This window comes from Panthera pardus, unplaced genomic scaffold (assembly GCF_024362965.1).
Source record: "Panthera pardus isolate Hobbes unplaced genomic scaffold, ASM2436296v1 HiC_scaffold_21, whole genome shotgun sequence".
Lineage (NCBI taxonomy): Eukaryota > Metazoa > Chordata > Mammalia > Carnivora > Felidae > Panthera > Panthera pardus.
In genome coordinates, this window is record NW_026526777.1 from 66012603 (window position 1) to 66039947 (window position 27345).

At 49.6% G+C, this 27345-nt stretch overlaps 1 protein-coding gene and 1 non-coding gene across 5 annotated transcripts in view; one reads left to right on the plus strand and one right to left on the minus strand.

Annotated features, from left to right (window-relative positions):
• The window catches only part of SMYD3 (SET and MYND domain containing 3), a 684046-nt gene that overhangs the window by 89575 nt on the left and 567126 nt on the right, over positions 1-27345 (minus strand). For all 4 annotated transcript variants that reach the window (XM_019422442.2, XM_053909416.1, XM_019422434.2 and 1 more), the window contains 2 exons: positions 12552-12639; positions 7302-7476 (listed from right to left, as the gene is read on the minus strand). In XM_019422442.2, coding sequence (XP_019277987.1) covers positions 7302-7476; positions 12552-12639 — 263 coding nt within the window. The remainder of the gene's footprint in view (positions 1-7301; positions 7477-12551; positions 12640-27345) is intronic.
• Positions 14281-14387, plus strand: LOC128778962 (U6 spliceosomal RNA). The gene has a single exon (XR_008424815.1). It is a non-coding gene; the product is annotated as a U6 spliceosomal RNA (small nuclear RNA).

Sequence of the window (27345 nt, forward strand, 5' to 3'; positions counted from 1 at the left end):
TGGGGCACGGCCGACCTACACGGGATGCGAGCTCCCAGAACGGGGTAGCTAGGGCTTTGGGAAACCAGAGCCACCAACTCTTCTTTCCACGCGAGGCTTCAACACAGGAGGCCGGTGAGTGAAGTCTTGAAATTGGCCAATAAACTCCACAAGGTACAGGTACTCGATCCACTGAAGGTACTCCTCCTCCAGCACTGCTAAAATCTCATTCAGGCCTGTCCAATCAGGCCAGCCTTGATTTGGCTCAAGAATTCCTCTCAGGTTCTCAAATGCCTGGATTTCTGGAAAGACCCAAGTGGGGCACACAGCTGGCTTCTGAGCACTGTCCACAAGCTCCACCGGAGTCAGGACTCTGCTTTGGTTTGCCAATATCTATCACAGTGCACGTAGTAGGTCTCGGTAAGTCCTTCTCTTGAGGAAACGAGTATGTGCCTGAGCCAGGAGCTTGAGATATCCCCATTCAAATGATCCTATGTATCCAGAAGGCCACGCAGGATGCTGTTCAGCAAGTGTGGAGGGTGGGTAAAATATCCCACTCCGGCTCCTACTACCAGGCATAACGAAAAGACCGTCTTCTACTCATGGAGTCGGGGAAGGTGGGCTTCCTACAGATGTCTGACTTCCTACAGGCTCCCACTCACGGCGTCCACGTGGACAGACACGCACAGATCCCATGTGGACACACATGCACAAAAGGGCGGGGGCGTAGGGGTGCTCACGCGGGGGAGGGGCAGGAATGAACAGCTTCTTAATTTTCTCGTCTGAGAAGAAAGTGGTTGTGGACAATATGTGGATCTAATCCTCGTGGCACAGGGGGAGTCGGTGGGAAAAAGCTCAGCAGAGGATTTCAAAAATATGATCCAAAAGAAAACAGGTAAGAGGCAGGGCCTCAGAAAGACAGTCAGGCGGTGGCCCTCCAGGAGCCAGGAGACACCGTGTGGAATTGTGTGGCCAGAAGCTGACAGCACAGGTTTTATCCGTGTTCTGCCACGTGCAGCACGCTGGAGGGGACGCGTGGGTCACCTTCCCCGCCCCAGTCAGGGCCTTACGAGTATCAGCAGCGCCCGATCACTTTGTGTCAGCCTGAAGTCAGGTGGGAAAGAGCCAAGTCGGATTAGGGCTTGGTCTGAGAAACTGCCAGATGTCCCAAGCGTGTCTGCCATCACCCGGGGCTCTGTCAGAACCTGGAACATTCCTTCCAGTGCCGGGGGCCTGGGGTCAGGGCTGCGGCCTACAGGAGAGTCGGGGGGCGGGGCACGGCCACCCACTCCTCTCGTTCAGAGGCACTGGGGGGTCAGAGCCCCATGCCAGGGCCCGGCACAGGCTGTCCCTGATTCCTCTTCCGGAACTGTCACGAGATTGTCACTACTGCTGTGCCCTGTTTTTCTTTTCTTCTTCCTCCTTCTCTTTTGTGTTTCCTTTATTGTATTTCTAGACTCTGGAGGAGGAGAGCCCTTGGGGACTGAATTAAAAGGCCTGATATTAAAAAGTTTAAACTGGAAGTTCTTGGGCCCCGACAGACCGGGTTGCCCACTGCCACGCAGGTGGTCACCACCCCAGTGTCCAGACGGCAGCCGAGGCTAAGAAACCAATGTTAAGAAACTGGCGGCAAAGAAAAGGAGGTCCTGGTTAGATGTTATCAGGCAACTCAGTATTTTACACACACACACGTAGAGCTCAAAATCTTGGACACGGTTCTGGCCACCAAAGACACTCTAATTAAAAATTATAGTGTGGAAAAAATGACTCAGTGGCCAAAGGATTACTGTCCCCGTCAGCGGGCAGAGAATAAAACATCTGTTCACTCGCCGGGTGAGACAATTCTCACTTGTGAGACAAAGAAGGCGAGTGAGCAGGACACTGGGGGAAGTCCAGATGCTCATCTCCCCTCCTGGGTGGGGACCGGGCCCCAGCTTGGTCTCCAGGTGCCACTCTGTGGGTGCGGCTGAGGAAAGTTCCACGCCAGATACCCCGGCCAAGGCCCCTGCCCTCCAGGAAGGAGCTTCCGGACAGGGACACAGACACAAGCATCGTCAGAGGGCAAGCTAACGGCACCTGTGCGACGCAGGGATGAGGGGCTGCGAGGGCAGGCCCAGGTCAGGGGCGGGTGGGTGACGGCACCCACCGCTCTCCCAGCCCCAGCCGTGCCCACTCGCTCTGCTGGCTCCTGAACCACCACGTCACAGTGACTGATGACAAAAACCCACCAAAGAGCCAGCGCAGGCCTTGAGAAGAAAAGCCAGCTTGAGAACAGCAGCGGCAGGCATCGCTGTGATGAAACCTTACATTTCATCAGCTGACCAAAGCTTCCGAGGAAAAGTTAAAAAATTGCTGGCAGAATGAAAATGGTGGGGCTGCTGTGTAATCGCTGGCGGTCTCGAGGTTACAGGCACCTGACCCATGAGCACGTCGTGTCCCCAAACCACCAGCTCCCTTCACTTCTGCGCTCCCACCATTTCTTCTGACAACAGGGCACAGGAAACTATGGGGGCTGAAGTCACTCTTCTCAGCCTTGGCTTCCACAAGGCGGATTTCACGCCGCTCCCGTCTCGGATCCCGCGCCCGCTTGTTCAAATCCCTTCGTGGTTCATGTTCTGCGCTTTCCCAGGATGCTCACAAAATGTCCTTCCCGCCACCACAAAACACTGTTTGTCAGGTCAATGGCAGCAAATCTCACCCTGTAAGAGCAGGCTTTGGTCAAGGGAAAGGAGAAGACTCATGTATTTTGAAGTGAATTTAGAGCAGATATATAAAAATCATGTCACCCATTCTCCGTTCTTTGGAGGAAACTGACATCTGGGTGGATGGGGGACACAGTTTGGTGACTGTTACCTCCATTTAAAATGAACGTACATTTTGGGACGCCTGGGTGGCTCAGTCAGGTAAGCATCCGACTCTTGATTTCAGGGCAGGTCATGATCTTGTGGTTGATGAGTTCAAGCCCTGAGCTGGGATCTGTGCTGATGGTGCAGAGCCTGCTTGGGACTCTCTCTCCCTCTCTGTGGGCCCCTCATGTGCACGCTCTCTCTCAAAATAAGTAAACTTGAAAAAAATTAAATGAATGCACGTTTTGATGCGGCAAGTTAGCATTTAGGAATTTACCATATGGATTTGTCCTATATATCTTTACACAAAGATCCAAGTACGTGGACGTTAATGGCAGCATTTCTTCAAATAGTAAACATAAATGGAAACAATAGGGACTAGTCTGCAAATTACGGTACAGGAATGTACATGAGAGGACACTGTATATATCTGTTAAAAAGAACGAGGCAGACATACAGAAGCTGATCTGCACCATGTCCTCACTCTGTAGTGAAGTGAAAACAACCACTAGTAGAACATGGGATTTTCTCTTCTCTGACCACTAAGAAGACTGCTTGGCTCCTCCCTCGCTTCTCTGGCTCCTCCCCCCTTCCCCACCCACCGCCTTGCGGGGCGCAGGTAACAGATCAAGACTGGGGCTGAGTCCCTCCACGACAAAGACAAGAAGAGGCAAGACAGAAAGAAAGGAGAGGAAGGAGAGGTACAAGAGTCCGACGGAGCAGTTTCAAGGGGAGACTGGGGGGGAAATCAGGGTCTCCGAGGGTGTGAGAATCACTGGGAAACCGAGAGAAAGAACGGAGGCCTTAGAGAACCCCGCAAGTGTCCTGTGGACGCAGGTTTATGTATGTGTACTGAAAATTTCAGGGAAGAAACTCATCCTGCTTATCTCCAGGGAGTGGGACCTGACTTTGAAAAATGAGGGTGATCTTTATCTCGTGTTCCTTTGAAAGCACCCTTTCCTGGAAGTAATGCTATTCTCCCAACAAAAGTTATGTTACCAGAACACGTGTGAATGTACTGAAGTCCTCCTCAAAGCCTTAAAAAGCCTCTGCATCTCTAGCTCTTTCTCCGGGTCCTAAAGAAAATCAAGTCTAATTTATAGCCATCATGATTTAAATCTTAAGTTTAAGGTAATGCTCAGTTTTGTTTTTGTATTAGTTTCTCCTTTTTTATCTTTTTAAACTGTATGGTAAACACTGGTGATATCTGGGGCTGAGCAGACTTTCAAGGGCTAGTCTCGTGATAGCACCATAATCATGAACACCTTCTTCAACAGGAAAATGTTTCCCAAACTCTGAACTACCACCAGCAAACTGACTTTCGGAACTCAATTCATCTTGTGGTTAAGATTTTATTTAGGGGCGTCTGGGTGGCTCAGTCGTTGAGCGACTGACTTCGGCTCGGGTCACGATCTCACGGGTTCATGAGTTCAAGCCCCACGTTGGGCTCTGTGCTGACAGCTCAGATTCTGTGTCCTGCTTCAGATTCTGTGTCTCCCTCTCTCTCCGCCCCTCCCCCACTCATGCTCTGCCTCTCTGTCTCAGAAATAAACAAAAAAAAATCTTTTTAAGATTTTATTTAATTATTTTTTATTAAAATTTATGAAATACCTTTAAATTGCTTTCATTCTGCTTAATGTTCATAGTGCTACAGGACAGATGACCATGCATGTATAATCACAGAACCTCTCAAGAGGAAACAGTATGAGCTAAAGATGATAAATTCTGTTGGACGTGACTTAACGCCAACCTACTTTATGAAACAAAGATTTTCATGCTGCGTTGCAACATAAAGGGAACTTATTTCTACTGAGTAAAAATAAATGACAGACGGGCAAGAAGGGAGCTGAAGGCAACGTGGTGATTTGGACAAAACCAGAATGTGGACACCTTCTCCTCTGCGGTCAGTAGTTGTTAAAATTTAGCCAAGGTCAGGAGTGAGAAAAACCACCCCTGGTGTCCTGACCTCAATCTAGCTGTTACAAACAGTATATTAACATTGTAAAACTGTTGGAGCAGGTGGCAATCCGGTCACCTCTCAGTAACTCCTGCCGAGCTAACTGCCCACGTCCTCGGCCAAAGGTGAACCCAAAGTCTACCTGGATCACCTGTGGGGAGACCGGGTAGGTGTTTGACGGCCCACAGCGTAAACTCCCTCGTGTACAGGCAGGGGGCAAAAAGCGTCACCAACTTCCAGATGCCCACCTCACAGTTAAGATCGCTGAAGGGCTTGCACCGCACCTGACCCTGTGTCCCTTATTTTCACTCTTGCTGCGCTAAAGCGAAGAAAGGCCAAGTATGACAGCGTCCACCTGACTTCTCTCTGTCGGTTCTCGGTTACTCATAGCATCTTCCTCTACGATACCGCTGCAAACTGTTCAGATCCCACTCGTTTGAAGTGGATCGGTGCAGACTGGATTTCTGGAAATACAGAACACCACAGGGCAAGTTCCTAACAAGCTCCAGGGGAGGGAAAGTGAGGGAGGCTTTAGAAATCTGCCACCCAGCACGAGAACAGAGCGTCTACTTACGGAGAAACTGTGAACTGCCAAACACCAGGGAAAGAGAACCAAACGTATCCCCGATATACGGAGTCCATTCTGGTGGGCTTGGCCTCACTTCCAAGAAAGTCTTCTTTGTCTGACTCAAGTCAGTAAAACGGCCAGTTAATTAAGGAGTTAAGCAGTCCTTCAGAGAAGCCTTGATAGGTGGGGAGAGAAGATTCAAGAACACGCGGAGGAGCGCCCTTGAAGTGGGGTCCTCCTGCGTCTGTGCTGAGCGGCCCGCAGGGCAGCCCGGTGGGGGTAAGCATGGAGGGAGGGCAGGAGGAGAAGTGGGCGCATGTCCCGCAGCAGCCGGAGTGGGGGGAGGGGCAGCGGAGGGACCGCAGGCAGGATTTTCCCAGCCGGCGTCTCCCGGCCTCAGTCCATCCGCTCAGCCTGTGGTTTGGCTTCCTCACACCGAGCCCCGGAGTTCAGAGCGAGGTGACACCGACCGTCGCGGACCCGCCTCTCGTTGCAACACTGAGGCTCAGAGAAGGAAGCCTTATCTCTCTGTGCTCGGCTCATATGCTCTGCAAACCCACAAGATTCATCATACCAAACAGACGTTTCCCGCTCATGGGAAAGTCGACAGTCTCAGCCCTCAAGGCGATCTCTCTCAAGTTTGATTAGCGCTGACTCACAGTCTGGATTCCAGAGCTGTTCCACCACAAGCAGTGGAAGAAGCCACCTACGGAAGCTCTGAAAACACCCTCGGGCACCCCGGGGCCACGGCCGGCCTGCACACCCCTGCCGCCCACCCGGCCGGCGGGGTCTTCAGGCTCCTCTCTGCCGGCACCGCGCTCCAGGCCCAGGCCCGGCCTCCCGGCCTCGTGTCTCACTTCCTCGTGTCTCAGTTCCCACCTGAACGGATATCCTAGACCCTGGGCTTGCTTCCGTTCTCACGTGGAATCTCGTCACCTCCCCTCTCGGTCCTCTCCCGAGGCTCTCCTCGAGGCGGGACAGGCAGTACCCGGGACTCTGCCCCTCTCTTCACGTACAGCCCCTCCCCGGCCCGTTGACCCACGTGGCCTAGGTGGAGACCCGGTTCTCCCTCTGCTTAGCCCCTCGGGGCTGACGTCGTGTCCCCATGGTCTTCAGAGCTACCCGGAATGGAGCCTCCGCTCTCCAGGGACCTCCCCCCCTCCCCCACGCTCCCCAGGCTTCAGGGCACCTTCTCAGCAGTGGGTGATCTGATCCAACCTCAGACGGTGGTACGAACGGCTGTGCCCCCTCCCTTGGGCCGATCTATCCCAACTTCCACACTGGTGTCCTCAGCCCCACCGGCACCAAAGCGCAGCACTGGATGTCAATTCTGCCAAAGCTCCTCTGAGTTACCGCAACATCCAGGGACAGAACGCCCACTGGTCCGAGGGAGCTGAAGTCAGTCAAGGAGCAATCAATCGCCAACAGCTCCTTCGCCTGGCTCGATGACACGTTTGAGCCTGGGTCAGAAGGGGGCCGTGAGGCTAAACGGCTCCAGCGAAGGCACCCCGGGAGCCATCAAGGTGGAAGAGACGGTCACTTGTCGGCCGGACCGAGGGCCCCAGACGGGCCACCCTCACCTGGATCAGCAGAGGCTAATGCCGCGGCCTCCCCCGGCTGGTACGGGCCACGTGCCCCCGCGGCCGCCCTCAGCACTCCGCCTCCACCCCGTCGCCGCAAGCAGGACACCGCACTGTAACCACCGGCTCCACACCCACGGCGCCTGACACGCGCAGGAACGACGAGTGTACGAACGACGAGTGTATGCACAGGAGCCAACGCACAAAGGAGTGGACGAAACAAGGTCTGGTTTTGCACGCTGACCGAGAAGCAGATGGGAACGGAAGTGAACACTCGGGAAAGCAGAGTAAGCCGAGTGACTGGGGGATGTCGATCCCACGCCCACAGAAGACACCGCGGCCTTTCCTCCGGCCCTCTCGCTGGCACTCACCTGTACGGCTCCATGGTCCGAATTCCGTAGAACAAGGCCTCCTCCAGCAGACCCAGGTTGATGCAGGCGTCCATGGCGCAGTCGAGCACCTTCAGCTGGTAGATGTTGATATCGGGAAGCCGTTCCGAGTTGCTGCTGATGATCGCCTGGCACATGGCCAGAACCTGCTCCCACTCTGTTATTAACCTTAGTTAAGGATTCATTGTCTTCAGCCAGAAAACAAGCAAAGTGCGATTCTCTAACAGGCTGAAGAGCTCCCAGGCACAGGAGGGAAGGAAGAGCCCATTATTTTGCACAGATGAGCTGCCTGCAAACACACTCGAGAAACAAAAACATGTAAGTGGCGTCTCAGACAAGTAAATTCTGTTTTTACATCAACAAGCCATCTTCCACGCAAGCCTGTACTTTGGGGGATTAAGATACCCAAAGAACCGTTCTTTCTTCCGACTCCTGTAAGCGTTCTCTTTACATCCAGGCACGGAGTGAATACAGCTGTTTATTAAACTGGACTACCAGTTAGGTCCAGTTGAAATTATGCATGCCGTCAGCTTCCGTTACAAAACTGGTCTGAAATTAAAGAAGCTTCAGGCAGATTCCGTGTCTAAGAGGAGGAGCTCATTTCTGCTTCTGTGTCGTTTGAACCTCGGGCATACGTGAAACCAAGCCCACAGCCACTCACTGGCCCACGGGAGGGGAAGCAGGTTGAACAAGTACATCCCCACTGGGCCTCATATTGAAGTTTCTTTTTTTTTTTTTTTTTTAATTTTTTTTTTTTTAACATTTATTTATTTTTGAGACAGAGACAGAGCATGAACGGGGGAGGGGCAGAGAGAGAGGGAGACACAAAATCCGAAGCAGGCTCCAGGCTCTGAGCCATCAGCCCAGAGCCTGACGCGGGGCTCGAACTCACGGAGCGCGAGATCGTGACCTGAGCTGAAGTCGGACGCTCAACCGACTGAGCCACCCAGGCGCCCCTGAAGTTTCTTGATTCTAAAGCAAAAGTCATCCAAGCCTATACTTAACCAAAAAAAACCAATTCATATTTTGAGCCCCCAAAGCACAAGATAATATTAAGAACATGGCTCCTGCATGTAAACTGTGGGCAGGGCGAATGATGCTTTAAAAAGGGCAGGGAGAAGACCCGATACCCACTTAGGAGCAGCTCTGACTTTCTGACTCGCTGTGAACCCAAAACTCACTCCCGCGGGACTTCGGTGTGATCGCACTTTTGACAACGGCTATTACTCCCCGTGCTGTTCCAGAGGGAGTCGGAGGACAGAGCACACGGTGTATGGAGCGTGCTCTGAATCCCTCCCAGGTGGATCACTCTGGAAGCACGGCAGAAGGCAGCTCCCTTCCTGCACAGCCTCCACTGCTGGTGTCAGATGAGGGGAGGCCACGAGGACGCCGGCCCGGGGCCGGCCCTCCCCGCCTTCAACCTGTGTGGCTCCAATCCATCTGCTTTCATGTGCAGAATTCCACTGGGGCGAAATCTGCACTCGGTTTGCAGATTTCAGACGCGACAGAAATGGCATAGCCTTTGCAGATAAAGCTGGATGTCAGTGTGAGCTACTTCTGTCATTTGTCAGATCTGAGGCTCTGAGGATGTCACCCAGGTGAGCACCTAGGGGACAGGAGCCCTGATCGTGACCAGGCGTAAGGAAAACGGCTCAGCGGACCAAACCCCCTCCTACCCACGCCCCTCACCTCCAGCACACAAGCCAGTCTCTTCGCGATCAGTGCCCCTGACCGAAGCCCCCTCCATCCTCCATTGGGCTCTCACACCGCACGCCCGCCCTGAACGGTGCACTTCAGCGCCCCTTTATCCCACCCTCCAGCAACATCTACCGCTCCCAGCCTCCATGCCGGCCAGGCGGTGCGGCCTTCCAGAACGTCAGCAAACACTTGTAATAAACCAATCAAGCTGCCTGTGTGAGTGGGAACTAATGTCTTCATTAACCCTCCAGGAAATACGCTTCTCTTCGCCTAGAGGCAGAATACCTCACCCCAAAGGCACGACTTCCTTACTTAGAATCACAAGTGCCGCAATGCACAGGTTTTACTTCAGCCTTCTGCACACTACGCTCTGTAATTTCAGCATGAGTCCTGTCTCTGAGGGGTCGACTCTGCTCTCAGAAGAGGTACATTCATTGAAGAAAAGTGAGTCGGTGCCTTTCTTTCGTACCCATCTGACACACATGTTTAAAGTGTGCCGAGTGTATCCCCAGAGGTTGGGGGTAGGCGGTAGCTTAGGCAGGGCACTGATTTTGTAACAGATTGCCGGGCTAACCTCTGTGGCTTTTCATTCCAGGATTAGATATATGACGAACGGTCAGGAGGAATGACTGTCTCTTACACAACGCTAGACATTTCTGTGGCAAGACTGTGCACCTTATTTGAACACTGTGTTGCTTGACCTCCGTTGCTATTTGCCTATTCGTTTGTATACACTCCGACTCATTTCAAAGAGGTTTGAGGTGACAAGCCTTAGAAATAAAAACCAGATGTGATATTCTGCAGCCACTGATAGGAACACATCCACTTTATCCCCCAGCAGGCTGGAAGGGAGCGCGTGCCAATTTCCCTTCGTAACATTGGCAACTGTCTCCTGGCAAACAAGGCCAGCCTTTCCTGTAAAACACCCCAGTGAGCAAAAAAATGGAATAATTTTAACTAAGAGGCTTTTCCCCCAAGCTAATGTTGACATTGTATTTGCTCGAAAATGCAGTCACCGGCATTTGCTTGGTGTCGAGTACGATCCGTTCTGTTCCAGTGAGGAATTGAGCTCTAGACCGGAGCAGGGTGGAGAGCCTACCCGAAGCAGACAGAACGGTCCCTCGGATACCCTTTTTCCTGCACGCTTTTCAATGACAGTAAGAGGAATGGGGGGGGGGGAGGAAAAGGGGAATAAAGGGAAATTAGTCAACTCCTTGGAACCACCGAGCTTTTACTCACTTAGTATCATATTATTCTGCCTAAGTCCTCCACGGGCCCCTCTCCCCTAGAAAGCATCATCTCCGTGCACGGCCTGTAAGGCCTTGCCAGGATGCCCCCCCCATACTGAACAAGCATGATCTGAGGACAGCACGTGATTTCACATTCTGCCCGTCTACACAGGCTCCCCGCTCTGGCGGGTGCCCTTCTTCACGGCGTCGGCCTGGAGAATTCCCACTGTGCCTCCCAGACACAACTCAGTGGTCACCTCCTCTCTGGAACCTTCTTTAACCTCCCAGAGCTGACTACTCTGCCTTTGATGCCTCTCAAATACATATTTACCAAAACAGGTATTCATTTACGTGTGAGAGTTGTGAGTGCAGGGTTGTGTCCTCTTAATAGACCCTCCGATCTATTCCACGATTAAGGGTGGACCAAAGGCTGGGTTGTGACTGGCAAGGTGGCAGGCACAGAGTCAGTTTGCAGGGAAACCCAACTGTAGCAGGGTCATCAGGGCCCTAATTCTACCGCATGGGACAACAGAGAATGACCCTACTTCTCTAACTGTAACGGTTCTCTGAGCCCAAGGAGGACCCCCTCTCATTCCCAGATTTGACTGTTTTCCTAATAATGCCAATCCTTCCTATGGACAGGGTTTCAAATTCCACTGGGATCCTGGCTCCATTCTTCAAAACCGATTCCAATTTTCCTACACCTTTCTTAACATGTCCTACCCTAAAGTGAACAGAAAACTACAGATAGGATCACACAAAAAGCATCACCTTTCTTACTTTCTATTCTCTATTAATACAGCCCAAGATCACAGTAGTTTTTTGAGGGGTTATATCATCCTTGTAAACTTTATTAAACTTTGCTGTTTACTAAAACCCTAAAATTGTTCCACATGTTTTGCTATTGCTAAGCTTTATGTATATTTACAGACTTAAGCTTTTTGACCCAGATAGAAGATTTTATATACGTTCTTGTTGCATTTCATCTTTTTGGATTCAGGCATCATTCAAACCTTCAGGGATCATATCAGCCCCCCTCTGCCATCCTCCCCACTCTAACCTTTGGGAATGTGATGACCCTGTGCTCCGTGTGTTCATTCAAGGTACAGAGTCAAAGGTGGAAGAGAACTGGAGGCGGGGGCGACAGAGAACTCCAGAGTGACAGGGACCCGGGTGGCAGCATTTTCTCATATGGCTGTTCAGCCATTTAGGAAGACGTCCGGCCAGGCTAGCATCCAGCATCAATTTCTTGGCCACTTCTAACTGAATCTCCTTCTGGAATCTACGTACAAACTTTGCCAAAGAAAGCTGGGACTCCCTTGCTCTTGGCAAACCCTGCAGCCTCGGGCTGATCACAGCTTCCTTTTTCCTTCCTTTAGTAACCAATTACAGATTCCTTACCCAACCTGCAACAAGAAACAAACAAAAAAACAAACAAAAAACCACCCACTGGGTACAGATTTCAGAAATTACTTATTTCACCTTTGAAGGTAAGAACATCTATCTATCCACCTCTCCTATTCTTTACATTGCTTTCAAGAACACCTCGTCTGCAGATTTTCTTACTGATGGGGGTAAGAATTTCCCCGCGGCATCTGAATGACATTTCGATCTTTTTCATCTTGGTCTATTTCTTCTTACCGGGTGGTTTCCCTCTGTTGCATTTTTGCTCAGGTGACCTCCCCTACTGGAAGCGACCCCCTCCTCAGCCTCTGCCCATCCAAACCCTGTCCCTGATTTGGGCCACCTTTCACTCGGCATAGCATCAGCATAGCCTCCCCACATAGCCTCCAGCCTAAGTGCTCTCTCCTACTCTCTGAACTTTGACCCACTCATGGTCCTTGCTGTTTATGCCAAGAAAATTTATTATGTGGTGACTCCCACTGCCATTGTAGTTGTGGTTAATTTAATATGAAGCTTCTAGATCTGAGGGTCAATGACATTAAGCTATAAAGATTCTGAGTTATTCTTTCCCAGAGATGTAGGTTATAGGCAAAGGGAATTTAGAAATTTGTTACCTTGTATACAGACTACTATTTACTGTCCAATTACTGGTCATGACTTTTTTTTGATTACTATTGAATGGTGGCGAGGTACTCACACTGACCCGGCCGGCCATGGCCTTCCCTAGCCATTACCCAAACTGTTGGCAGGGATTGGGATGCAGCCTGTGACCATGACACAGAATGAAGCTCACTGGCTCACACAGAGGTCAAACCGTGGACTTGGGTTTCATTAACACCAAGCTCCAACCAATAAAGAAGCAATCCCAAGGGTACAGCTCAATCCACAGGTAAAAGGATACTCCAATGTGCCTTCAGTTCCTCAATTTTTTTCAGCGATTCTTGAACTTCCTTCCATACTTGCTCGTCCCCAGTAAGCATATCAGCATCCTGCCCAGGCCAAATTAAGAGAACAGAAAGAAAGACAAATGATTTAATTAAAAAACAGCAAAGGAAAAAAAAATGGACAAAGGATCTGAACAGACATTTTTCCAAAAAAGATATACAAACGGCCAATAAGCACATGGAAAGATGCTCAACATCATTAGCCATTAGGGAAATACACATGAAAACCACACGGAGGTATCACTTGATACCCATCAGCTTGGCTATAAGGATGTCAAGAAAAAACATAATACCAATGTTGGTGAGGATGTAGAGATACTGAAACTCTCATGTATTACTGGCAGCAATGTGAAATGATGCAGGCACTTTGGAAACTAGCCTGGCAGTTTCTCAAAAGGTTGAGCAGAGCTTCCATATCATTTAACAATTCCACTCTAGATACCCGAGAGAAAGGAGAACCTGGGTTCACACACACAGTTGTGCGTCAATATTCATAGCACCATAATTCTAGCAAATAAGGTGGAAACGACCCAAATGTCCCTTAGCCAATGAATGGATACATATATATATATATATGTAATATATATTACTAATTGGCTAGGGAGGGGGACGGGGTTGGGGAGAACTGGGCAAGGACCACTAATGAGGATGGAGTTTCTTCTTGGGACAATGAAAATGTAAAATCCACTGTATTAATGGTTCTACAACTCTGTAAAAATACTAAAAGCCACTGAATTGTATACTTTACATGACTGAATTGTATGCTATGTGAATTATATCTCAATAAAGCTGATATATATCAGGAAGAATAAGAGGGGCAAGAGAAAGAATCATTTGTTTGGAGACCAAAGATAACTTTAATCAAAAATGTTGTTATCAATCAAAACGGGTCTAGGAAAGAGTAAGATGAGTACAATTACACCCATGTGAATGAATTTTGACTTCTGCAAAAACTAGAAAAAAGAAAAGGGAAAAAAGATACCCGACTTTTTAAAAAGTAATTCAAAACAAAATAAAAGTGTAGGTTACCATTTATTAAATGTTTGTCCTCTGGGTTAGTAAGCAAGTCCTTTACTCTTCCTGTATGTCCACATTTTAGGAGTTCAGTAGCCACATGTGGCTGTGACCACCATACTGGGCAGCGCAGATACAGAATAGTTCTGGCATCACAGAAAGTTCTGTTGGACAGAGCTGCTTTAAGGAGGCTACTCAAAGCTTAAGAAATTGTCATCAGACACCATTCAAAACCAGGTATTCGATATTCATTAAACTCTCGATGGGTGTCAGGGAGAAGAACCATCTCAGGAAGTTATATCAAATCATGGCCAAATCACGGCAAAGGTGCGGGAGGCAGACATTTTCAAACAATGGAGGTCTCCCTGGAGATTTCTGCATGCCTACTAGAGGAGGTTTATACAATGACCCTTGTGAGAACCACCATCAGAGTAAGCCTGTGTTACCGGCAGGAAGATACACAGCACACAGGTCTGCCAGGGCAGAGAACAAATGAGGGCCACAGAGAGCCACAGAAAAGAGATCCCACGAACAGGGCGAGGCAGCAGGTACACATGTGAGGAAATATGTGAGCTTGTGTGAATGTGTCTGTGTAGGAGGGCTTCATGGGTCTCTGTGTAGACATTTCGTGCATATGAATAATAATACTGGGTGGTTTTTAAAAGGAATCCAGTGCTTGCTTGGACAGTACATATACTAAAATTGGAACAATACAGAGAAGATTCGCATGGCTCCTGTGCAAGGAGGTGATGCAAATTTGTCAAATGTTCCATACTTTTTTGATTTCAGTTCAGGTCACGATCTCCTGGTTTGTGGGTTTGAGCCCCACATCAGGCTCCATGCTGGCAGTGTGGAGCCTGGATGGAATTCTCTCTGCCCCTTCCCACTCCTTCTCTCTCTCTTCTTCTCTTTCTCTCTCTCTCAAAATAAATAAATAAACTTAAAAAAAAAAAAAGAAACCATAAGTGGACCCTGCTTTTTTGGGTAAATTCTTTTTTTTTTTTTAATATTTAAAAAAATTTTTTAACGTTTATTTATTTCTGAGACACAAAGAGAGCACAAACGGGAGGGGCAGAGAGAGAGGGAGACGCAGAATCTGAAGCAGGCTCCAGGCTCCGAGCTGTCAGCACAGAGCCCAATGCAGGGCTGGAACTCACGAACCGTGAGATCATGACCTGAGCTGAAGTTGGACACTTAACCGACTGAGCCACCCAGGCGCCCCTTGGGGATATTCTGAGTAAGAACCTAGCTTTCTATACATAGGAGAGGAAACAAAAATGAATTGCTTTAAAAAAGGTAAACATCAATCTCCTTCTAAATACCTGCCCTAAGTCCACATTTAGCTCCTAAAGCCTCAGTCCCACCACTTCATTCCGAAGCAACTTGTTAGCACCTTCCAGATAAAGCCCACGTGTTAAATCTCGACAACCATGGCGGTTTAGGATGACATTTTCCTGTTTGATATTTCGCTACTGGCAGCTCAAGCCTTAGGCTCTAGGCAAAACGTCTTGCTTCTTAGACTCTCCGGTAGGCGGCACAGATGCCCCCAAAGATGTCCACGTCCCGATCCCTGGAACCTGCACACAGGTTTGGGTACACAGCAAAGGGGAATTAAGCTGCAAGTGAGATTAAGGCGAGTGCCCTGGACTCCCCAGGTGGGCCCAAGGGAATCACAAGGGTCTTGCAGAGTGGAAGAGGCAGGCAGAGTAAGAGGTCAGAGTGATGTGACGGGAGGGCCCAACCTCACTGTTGGCTGAGAAGGCGGAGGAAGGGACCCACAGACCACAGAGCACAGGCCACCTGCAGAAGCCAGCAAAGACAAGGATACAAATTCCCCCTGGAGACTCCGCAAAGGAAGGCAGCCCTGCCAAGACCTTCATTTTAGCCCAGGGACACCAGTGTCAGGCTTCTGACCCACAGAACTGCAAGACAATAAATCTGTGTTGTTTCAAGCCACTGAGTGTGTGATCGTCTGTTACGGCAGTCATAGGAAACTAACACAGTCCCACATACCTGCTGTTCTTCTGGTCACTGGACCTTGGCACATGCACCTCCCTGCAGCTGAAATTAATTTTTTTTTTTAATTTTGAGAGAGTGGGGGGCGGGCAGTGAGGGGCAGAAAGGGAAAAAGAGACAGAATCTTAAGTAGGCTCCACGCTCAGTCTGGAGACCAACACAGGGCTCAAACCCACGACCATTTATCTATTCAGTCAGCACCTACTGAGGACCTACCTAGCACAATGCTCTAGGCACTGAGAATAAAGCAGTAAAGAAATCCTAGTGTTTTCGCTGAAGAGGTGGGAGGAGCGTGGAATGACTGAAAAAACACACACGTAAAATACTATTTGTCGGAGGGAGAGGGACAGGGAGCACTGGCCCCAGGGAGTTCCATTTAAGCAGGGTTATCCAGGAAGGCCTCGCTGATAAGATAAAGGTCTGGGAGAGGTAGAGGGGTGGGAGATAAGAACTCCCGGAAGAGGGGCCAGCAGCTAGTGCCAGGATGCCGAGGCAGGGCTGGCCCGATGTTTCAGAGATAGCAAGAAGGCCGGTATGCATAGAGGTCCTCAGCTGCAGTGTGTGTGCATGTCATATCTTTCCCATAAAAATTTTTTAAATGTTTATTTATTTTTGAGAGGGACAGAGTGCAAACAGGGGAGGGGCAGAGAGAGAGGGGGACACAGAATCCAAAGCAGGCTCCAGGCTCCGAGCCATCAGCACAAAGCCCGACGTGGGGCTCGAACTCACGGACCGCGAGATCATGACCTGAGCCGAAGTCGGACGCTTAACCGACTGAGCCACCTAGGCGCCCCACATCTTTCCCATTTTAGAGTTAAATATAGGTCTTATTCTTCTTTGATCCTGCCTCTCCCAAATACCAGCACAGAGCATGGTATGTAACCAATGCCCAGTTTAATGTCTCTAGGATGGGTCTGGAAGATAAAAATTCACATTTATTTGGCAATGACCTGGATGTCTCGTGTATGTATTTCAATCGTTCGTCACAACATCCTCATAGGGCATCAACACCTATAACCCACAAATGAGGCACAAGATAGCCCTAATGCTTAATTAACTGCTACAAATGTCCTTCTGTCCCTAATTGCCAGAGGTGAGATTCAAATCCAAGTCTGTCTGGCCTCAGAGCTCAAGCTCTGAAAGATGCAACAGGTCTTTGAGGGGGTAGCTTCAAAATTCTCTTCAACCCGTGGTCCCAGGATCTTCCTAACAGCAGCACTTGGAAAAGGGCAATCAATCCACCAACATGGAACCTGTAGTGGATCTTGTCGTCTTCCACAAAACGGGGAGAGACCATGGCCCTCATGACCTCAGGGTGAGACAGAATAATTTCATATGGGAACTGTACTCACAACTAAACCTGCTCAATAATCTGACTAGCTATTCTTTGGGTTGAGCCTAAGACTTCATCACCTACCAGAGGAGAAGGCAAGCTTTGAATCTGTTTCCAAACACTCAGAAATCGCTCCTGAGAGCACTCTATATTGGAGTGAGACAAGCGGCATTCACTAATGGCTAACCATCAGTTCCCTGGAATGTTCCACGATGATGAGAGCGTGTATTCACTACATGCTCAGGTTCCCAACTCCCCCCACTCCCACAGACTTTGTTATATTCTGTGACTTCTCCTGTGACTGTCCCCACAATAGGGTCTGTCTCTCCTCTCTCCACACCAAGGAGGGGTACATTCAATAATGTGTGTACATATGCATATACACACGTGTTCATATATATAGGAAATATATGTGCATAGAAACTACTTAGGGAAGCATAATTTACATCTATTTCTTCAATTTGCAAATATAAGAGTAAATTATCATGTTCTTTTTCAAGGTCCCTGAGATATAAAACCAGTAAACTTATATCCTTATTTCACTATTTCTTATCCGAACATTTCACTATTTCTTATCCGAACACATCCAAGATACTTGCTATCATTCAAGATAGAGTTATTTAGGGGGAAAAAAATCCTTTTTGAATTTTAGCTTTACTATGTAAACAGGGCTTGAATGGGTAAGTCCTGAAATTTGTTTCCAGTAGGTGGAAACATTCATTTTATGCATATATATATATATATATGTGTGTATATATATATATGTATGTATATATATATACATACATATATGTATATGTGTATATATATACATATATATATACACATATACATATATACGTGTATATATGTATGTGTGTGTGTGCATATATATATATATATTTTTTTCTTCTTTTAAATCAAACGTACCATTGTTGAGTTTTCTACAAATGATAACAATAATTCAGACTATAAGCAGAAGGGCTTCTGAGAAGCTCACTCTGCTGGGAGATGATGGAGATAATTCAGGACATGTCGGTTCCAGGACCGGTAATAGCACCTCTGCCCTGACTGGCTGGACGTCCCTAAGCAAGCCTTCCTCTTCCTGGGCCTCAGCTCCCTCACCCAGAAAATAGGAAGTTGGCTTGGATAATCACCACCGTTCCTTCCACCTGACCACTCTAGAGGCTGAAGTAAAACACAGCCGGGTCAGCTCTACCTCTGGACTGCTCTCTTGCACAGTTCCAGAAAAGCCCTTAAAGAGCGTGTCTTCACTTGAACCAGTAAAAACATGGCAAGAATTCCTTGGAGGCAGAAGTATGGCGGCTGCTCCCAGGATGTGGTAAGAATGAGTCTCCCAAGTGTCTCCCTTCTGTGGCCTCCCAAGCTCCTCTACTCATCACCCCCATTTCCCCGCCGGGGGCCAGGTGCAAACTACTCCCCACAGTTCAAGAGTCCATTCTCTAGATACCTGGTTCCTTCTTACCCCCATTCTTTCCTCTCACAGCCCCACCCCAATCTGACGCGCCCCGGGCTCTATCTTACTGCCACGATACCAACACCTACTCTTCAACTGCAATCCTTCCCTCTGGACTCTGGAAGGACCTGGACTGCAGTGCCTGTCCGTCCCCTGGGTCACCACTTCCATTCACTTCTTTGGTTTTCTTCCCATTTGTCCCTGAAGGACCGGCCCCAAACGTCCTCATCAGGAAATCTTGTTCTACTTCCGCCCTCTGAGTTAGTCCAGCCCCCCCTGGACAACTGCAGCTACCCAGTCACACTCTGCACACCTCTCTCAGCACTGAGCTGTCATTCGGGCTCGGCCTTACTGTGTCCCCCGCAAGCCTCAGAACTGCTCGAGGGACCACGACCCAATCACGTGTGTTCCCAGTGCCAGCATGGGACGTTACTTGGTACGTGTTTGGTGACAGAGTAAACGAATGAAGAGAGACACATGATCTTCGATCCACGGGGACCAGTATTACAAGAAAACACCTCGACTCCACAACAACAGGAAAGAGAATCTCAACCAAGGAAACGGAGGCTGGTTTGTTTCACACCATACTTGTATCCTGACCTGTTTCTCATATTACTATGTCACGACTCTGTGGGAAAAGGCTACGTTTCCACTGTAGCTGCCGGTATTTGCCGGAGGCCCAGAGACCAGTCTAGAACATAGCTGTGAACTCTCCCCCGGCATAAGAAATCCCTCACTGGCTCCGGAACCAGGCTCTCTGACAACCGCATCCCAGCCATCTGGGGGCAGACTGTGTTGATTCCTGGCTCCTCCCTCCGACCTCCTCCTGAGAACCCTGTTGCTCACTTGGCCCAGAGGCCCCTGCCTCCATCTGACCCTGAATGGATCAGTGAGGCCATTTAAGTTCCCTCAAACACAGCTGCTAAATCAATACCCTAGCATCATTCCCTTCGCTGTGGAAAAAAAAATAGGTGCCAGATGATATGAGATAATCTCACCGCTACATAAAAGGGTGCCACTCAACACAATTACATTCAATCGGCCAAGTGCTTCCTTTGGGTTTCAGAGTAGGAAGCATACCTGCCAGGCGCCAGTGGGGGATTAGAAATTCGAGTTTCTTCAACTGGATAAGGTTGGAATTCAGCAAGGCTGTCCGTCCTTGGGAAAAACCATGGGCTCTATCAGGCTCAAACATCGGATGCAGCCATCCAGATCTACTCTGTACCTGAAACACTTAAACAGATGTGCTCACTCGGCTCACGAGTGCTGGGTGCCGGAGCTCCGGCACTGGGCTGATTTCAGATGGTTCCCATTAAAAGGAAAAGGAGAAAAGCAATCTGCTTCCAGTACTTCCTGTTATCCAATCCTCCTGCAAAGCCTAATTAGATTGGATTGGAGGGAGATGAGTAGAGGATGGGAAATAAAATTACCAAATACTTACAAACTCTTCCAGTAATTCAATAATTCTAGTGTCTCAAAAGAAGGAGAGGCTTTCTTCATGTGTTTTGTTTTTAAAGCAAAGTGAGATTCAAACATAGTGTCTGCACTTAGGGGAGAGATGGAAAATCTTAAAGTTCAAAATCTCGAGGGGAACAAAGTTCAACCTGAAGAGCCTTGACTGAGGTACCCTGGTTCGTGGATAATGTACTGGGACTAACAGATTAATATACAACATCATTCAAAACCTTTGTGATTCACAGGAAACATCTCTGCTGGAACCAATTTCCACCTCCTCTGGCAAAAACAACTGAAAGCAATTCAGATTTAACTTGAGGGGGAAAGTGGCTCTTTCGTAAAGTGGAAAAAAGAGTGGTTAAAAATAGAGCGTTCATTCTCCTATCAACGGCCCACAAGTCAATGGGCATTATGGATTCGGGAAGAACGTGAAGGAAGGAATGTTCTCCGCCCGAAGCACGTTCAACTTGCAGCACGTTCTAATCAGCAGTTAACAAGCGATTGTACACAACAGTTAGAACGTGGCGAGAGGGACACTGGATTTACGGTCCTAAAACGTAGAGCTGAGTCCCTGTTCCACAAGTGTGTGACCTTGGCAGGGCAGTTGTCCTTCCTGAAGCTAATCTTCAGTGTAGTAATTCTCTAGCAGCTGCACCTTCTAACCCTTTCTTGTGCACCCTCTAGAAGTACCAAGGTCACGAATGGCACCGTGGTCTGAGTTTTCAATTCCCACCCGAGCAGGCAGGGGTCCCTGGAGGTCTGACTGGAGTCTGCTCTGTTTGGTGGGAGGGAGAAAAGTGGTCTTGTTCTACCAGAGGATGTGCCATCGAGCTCTGACTGTGCCGTGCCCCACATCTCTGCACGTCCCACTCCCTCTCCCCGGAAGATTCTTGCTCAACTTCGTCAACAAGCTTCTCCCGTTCACCAAGAACTACACCGAACGGCCCCTGACCTCCGCGGTCACAATCCCTCGTCATTTTCCAAGGGGTTCCATGATAACTGGAGCATCAGGAATGACTGATGCAGGTGAAAAGGTCCTCCAGGGGCTGTTAAGAGACCCCAGGTGAAATGACACGGCCTTACAAAGGTTATTTTCTCACGTGCTTTGTGAAATGGCGAGGTCTCGGAGCCTGCACGCGACTTGCACAAGCAGGATGCCGCAAGGCTCTAAGCCCTGTGTCCTCAACTGGAGCCCGAAGCTCCGGCCTCCCGCCCCTCACACCCTCCAGGCGAGCTAGGCGAGCCGGGAGCGAATGTCCTGTCGCCGGGGTGGTATGCCATCTCCAACCAGCCGGTCCCACCACTAGCCGGCATCCAGCCCAGGAGTATTCGGGCACCGAGGGGCACTGAGCCCAGTCCAAATAAATGCTGCTGTTGAAGAGGGCTCATGAAACACCCCGGGCCTTTAGCAGCAGCACTCCGTTCAACTGTCACCTGGTTTTATGTTCTCATTGTCACTGTCAGCATCGGCCAACGCCCATCTCACCCATTTATTTCTCAGATAGAAACAGGACTCTACTGGGGCGCCCGGGTGGCTCAGTCGGTTGAGCGTCCGACTCTTGATTTCAGCCCAGGTCACGATCCCAGGGTTGTGGGATCAAGCCCTGCATCGGGCTCTGTGCTGAGCATGGAGACTGCCTGAAATTCTTCCTCTCTCTCCCTCTCTCTCTCCCTCAGTCCCTCCCCCGCTTGCACTCTCTCTCTCTAAAATTAAAAAAAAAAAAAAGAAAAGAAAAAGAAATGGGATTCTACAGCAACTACACATTTCCACAAGACCACAACATGGGAACCAACTGCAAGTTCAAGGTCAAGTCTCCAGGTACACAGAATTGCCGGAAGGGGAATGTCCCCTTCACCACTTCTAGGAAAGTGACAGCAGCCTTGTGAGGGTGAAGTTAGACCATCTAGAACCACTGTAGGCCTTTTCCAGCTCCCATCTCAACAGCTCCCCTCCCTCTGTCCCACGCATTCTTATCCCAGTGACTAAACCCCGTTCTCGGAGAAATCAGCTCATTGCTTGTAAAATCAGGTCACTCAGGGGAAATGAAAAGCACTTGGCAGTCACACACTTGGGGCAATTTGAGAGCCCACCCGGGTCAGTGATGCCTGCTGAAAATCTGCCTTGGGTGCAACATTTGGTGGAAAACGAGCACGACTGGCTGATACAGAAACGCAGCTCGACATGACACTCAGACATTTAGGGAGGAGGCCCTTCCCTGCACTCTCCTTCCAGCTGGAAAGATGTGTTCCTGAGAATGTATATCAGGGACTACGTGAGGCAGAAGGCTACTGGCTCAGCTTGCAAAAGCACATTCAAGCAAATTCTTTTCACATTTGTACAGAGATGATCAAACGGTGGCCGTGTAGCTGTAAACCCGCAAACCCCTTGAGGGGTCCTGCCAGCCCCGTGGGGGGAACCCCACAAGGTGGGAGGGTTGGGACTGGGGAAAAAAGGCAACGATTTTACGGGAACAATCGTTCTAATCGCAACAGTCACTAAGATCAAATACACCCCCAAGTTTCAGGGCGGGTTTTGTTTTAATGGAGACCCAATCCACGGCCCTCGGCTCCTCCAGCCCGCCACACCGCCATCTCTCGCGTTCCTTCTTTGGGAACAGATGCGAGCGTCTGCCACAGCAGCAGGGCAGAATCCCGCCAGGGAGAAGGGGCAATGTTCTGATAGCGAAGGTCAGGGTAACCCAGACGTGGTGTCTCCAGAGACATTTGAAACGGGAGGAACAACAGCAAGATCCCGGCTCGGCGCTCCTGGCGTACGTGAGGGCGTGACGGGCAGACCGGGGAAAATGGAAACAGGCAGGCTGCAGCCCCCGTCCAGCCTCTGCCGCCGGCCGCTGGGGGACCAGAGGCTAACAATGCCTCCCGGCTCAGCCTCCCCAGGTGAGCACCTGACGGAGGTTACCATGGAGATGGAAACTAATCATTCCGCTCCACCAGTCCCCTATGTATATGGTGTGTGTATTGCGCGTGAGGAGAGACCTGAAATTAGGGAAGGGGAGAGACTTTGGAATCGGCGGCTGGACAATAAATTGCAAATATCTCCCTTCTCTAGATTTTTCCTTCATTCTGTTTTAGGCTGAGTTTTCTCACGTGTGAAACACACCAGTCAGAGCCTGGAGAGTGTGCAGAGGACTGAACAAAGACGGCACCTAACCCAGCAGTGCTCTCTGCCAACCCAAGGATTTGACAATGATTATTTAATTCACACGTTCCCTCCAACATTTGTATGTAGAATGATTACAGCGGGAGATATTCCGGACTCACGCGAGAACACGGTATTCGTTCATCCGCTAAAGCAAACACATCCATCCGGTTATTTAATCTGTGCTCCCAAACCAAGGGGACGGTGTAGTTGGGGTCCACGCTAACAATTTCAGACGATGAGTCCAGGACAGAGGTCTAGACATGCTTTTTTAGGAGGTAATCGTAAGGGCGACCAAAGGAAAGTATTTAATGTGACATCAGGATCTGTCCCTTTACATTGGTTAATGCGATTTCTGACAGCCTCCCCTACCTTCTCAGAGCTGGCCTGCACAAATTCACCAGTTCTTATGACCGCCTTGTAAGGCAGCAATGACATCCTCAGACCATGTACCAAACAAGCAAAAAGTTCAAAGGGAGTATGTTCCAGTTTGAGAGGAAGAATTAGTCCCAGAAAGGAAAGAGCCCAGAATTGCACTGGTCTCTCAGTAGACAAAAGCCAGTGTACCTCCAATTATTCAAAATCTGTCGTCCCTGGATTAGTCTGTGCCGAGTTCCGTTCCTGGAAGCTCAGGGGTGGGTCATTCCAAAGGGCAATCACTCACGGGCTGAGGGTCTGGCAGAGAAAACACTCTTTCTGAGGTCTGGGTGGAGGGCTGGGGGGTGAGAGGGGACGGAACGGACCAGGTTCCGTGGCTCAGCTCTCCTTTCGCCCCACCCCATACCCGTCAGAGACCCTGCATAAAACTGCCAGGGCTCAGATGCTCTGCCTGGCAACCTTGCATCCTGTGGAAATGAAGTGCTGGTGGAATGCAAGGGGAGCACTCGCCCTGGTGCCCCACCAACAGGAGACAGCACGCGTCTGCATTCTATATCCCAGTAAACCCCAGGCTGGCCCTTGGCCAGGGGACCTCTTTATAACGTCAAAGATAAAAGCGCTGGCCACGTTTGGCACCCTGCCCTCACCTCCATTCTCTCGTAACCATCTCTCACACCGGGCATGCATTACTGTCGACAGGGCCTTTCAGACAAAGGTCTGGTGGGGCTTCATAAACATCACCAGATGATGACCAGAGGTGTCCCGGCTGCACAGGAAGAGAAAGGGGTACAGAGAGGGGCCAGTGACTTCACAGAGGGCATGCCGGAAAGCATGGGGAGACCTTGAAATATGTGCCTGTGTACTCAGAATACCCCTGCTCCTAAGGGGCCGAGTCACAGGCACCGTTCCTCACGGCAGGCTGGCAACGGCTAATTTCAAATCTGCCCCAAACGGCGTAGGTATAGATAAAATCTGTGTATTGCTGTCTGACAAGGCCCTTATCCCAAGTCTGGATGTCCAAAATGGCATTTTGGGTGTACAAGGTGGTGTAGTTCTCTCTTCTCGTACCCCTTGCCTCCGGGAATGCCACGATGCCAGTCACGGAGAGTTTATGACATCAGTCTCTTTTTGAGTCATACGTTGTGGGTCAAAAGCATATAGCCCAGCTGTTTTCCTTTAACATTTCTGTTTTACAATCTGTTTGACTTTCTAGACTAGGTGAGAATAAGATTCTAGTATCAGTCAATGCTTATCATCAATTAGAGTAGGCAAGGACTTCTTGAAGTAAACAAATAAGAAAATTCCTCCTGTTCCATGCAGGAGTAGACAGAACTTCATTCAGAGAGTTTAACCTAGGGGAAAACCTGGTTTTCATCACCACGGGGAGCTGAGCTATTCAGGATATGCCCTTTTTTTATAGATCTCGGAGGCTTGAATTCGCCCTAGGGCACTGGACTGGTCTGACTTGCTGCCCTACCCTACCAATCACAGACCCACCCCAATCTGTGCCAGGAATGTGCTTTATGGGGTCCTGAGGTCTCTGACTTCCCTTCAAACTCACACCTGTTCGTTCCTGCAGCTTTGATCCTCTGTTGTCAGGTGTGATGCCCTGGGTATATATTTACAGTCACCTGGAGAGCTTTTAAAAATACAGAGGCCCAGGCCCCACCTCGGCAAGTGACAGCAGAACCCCTGCCAGTGCGGGGCGGGGGGGGGGGGGCGCGGGAGGCAGGGATCTGTGTCTTTCACAAGCTCACCAGGTGATTGTGATGCACAGTCAGGAACAGGGACCCCAGCCTGGTGTGTGCTGCCTCACCCCCCCCCACCCCACTTCTAATCTCTGTGATCACACCTGTGTCCACAGCATCAAGATTTGCCACAAGCACGTAACAGTTTAGGCTTTTTCCTGGTCTCCTCAATCTACGACGGCATCTCCCATTGGCACAAATTAGTTTATTCATAACAGACACAAACAGTGATCAAGTTCACAGCACTGTCATACCGGGCCCTTGAGACTATCTTTAATTCAATACACACATTTCCTCCCCACATACACGGGCCAGGTGCTGGGAACGCAAAGACATACATGGGAGGTGGCCTAGCCCTGAAGGGCTCACAGTCCTGTGGCTGACATACACGCATCATTTCTGAATGTCGTGCCATAAGAGACGAGTCCTGGGGATCTGGGGACACAGAGCTGGGGCATCCTTTACCCAATTAGGGCTCACCAAAGTATCCCAGGGAAGACAACAGTTGAGTTCAATCCTGAAGGCTCCAGCAGTATTAGCCAAGAGTCAAGAGAAGGAGGAAGCAGCATGAGAGAGGGGCAGAAGACGGCAGGAGGCGGAGATGGGGGGCAGGGGGGCAGGGGTGGTAACTCAGAGCATGGGGGGTGCACCTACCAGGTCTGCAGCAACTGCTGTTTTGAAGGCTGCTTTTTCATAGGTAGATGCTTAAAAAAATTTTTTTTAATGTTTATTTATTTTTGAGAGAGACAGAGCGCGAGTAGAGGAGGGGCAGTGAGAGGGAGACACAGAATCCGAAGCAGGCTCCAGGCTCTGAGCTGTCGGCACAAAGCTCGATGCGGGGCTCGAACCCACGAACTGTGAGATCATGACCTGAGTCAAAGTTGGACGCTCAACTTACTGAGCCAGCCAGGCATCCCAGTAGATGCTTTTTTTTTAGGGGGGGGGTGCTAACTGGGGATCTACTTCAGGATACGTCCACAGACCTGAAAACAAAAGGTCAGTTAATAGAGGGACAGGGGAGAAAGCAAGGGTCTCAAGTTGAGGTTGAAGAGCAGGGCGGAGGCCCCAGGAAAGGATGAACTTGATTCTGTGTGGGCAACAGAGACATGGAAGGATTCTAGATATAATCTATGTTGTTCAAATATCTACGTGGAAATACACGGAAAGGTAGAGGGAGTGCGGGTGGGAAGAGTTAGGTAGATGTTGCAAGAGTCCAGAACGAGATGACATGAACCTGAAGAAGGCAATGGCCTTGGGGACAGGGTTGGGAGTAAGGAGCTAATTTAAGAAAGATGGTGATGGCTCTGGAGGGAGTGGCCCATGGAGGGGACACTAGAGTAACTAGTGAGCATTGACTCCATGATGAGGGCTGCAGGGGAGCCCAGGGTGTGGAAAGAAGGCGTTTAGGACACTTTTGGACCTTGAGCATGAGGTGTACAGGAGCACATGGCTGAATTCATCCATGGGTGGGACCACGGGGGCCAGGATGGCAGAAAAGAGGGAGTTGGGGGCGCCTGGGTGGCGCAGTCGGTTAAGCGTCCGACTTCAGCCAGGTCACGATCTCGCGGTCCGTGAGTTCGAGCCCTGCGTCAGGCTCTGGGCTGATGGCTCGGAGCCTGGAGCCTGTTTCCGATTCTGTGTCTCCCTCTCTCTCTGCCCCTCCCCTGTTCATGCTCTGTCTCTCTCTGTCCCAAAAATAAATAAAATACGTTGAAAAAAAAAATTTTTTTAAATTTAAAAAAAGAAAAGAGGGAGTTGAAGCAAACATGAGCTTGGACGGAGAAGTAGGGGAAGCCAGACAAATGAGCGAATCACCTTTCTTCTCTCCAACTATGAAGCCAATGCATGCTCGCCTAACCTCCAGGAAGACCGCCAATGTTTCCCGGTCTCGCAACGCCGATGACAGATTTTTAGAACGGCTTGCCCATCTCTTTGCTCCTGCTTCTAATGCATTTTTGCATTTGAAGTTTTACATTTGTAACAAAGCAGCTGTGGTTTCGATAACGAGGACATAGTCATCACTAATCCATTTCAAGCTTGTATAAGGGCACTAGTCCACCTTCTAGAACAAAACCTGAGAACACTGATGACAAATGCCTGTTAAGCTCTCTAGTCGGAAGCAGGACTAGAGGACCAACCTCACAGGGCTGGTATCAGGACAGAATGAGACAGCAGCCCACGCATTACGCTC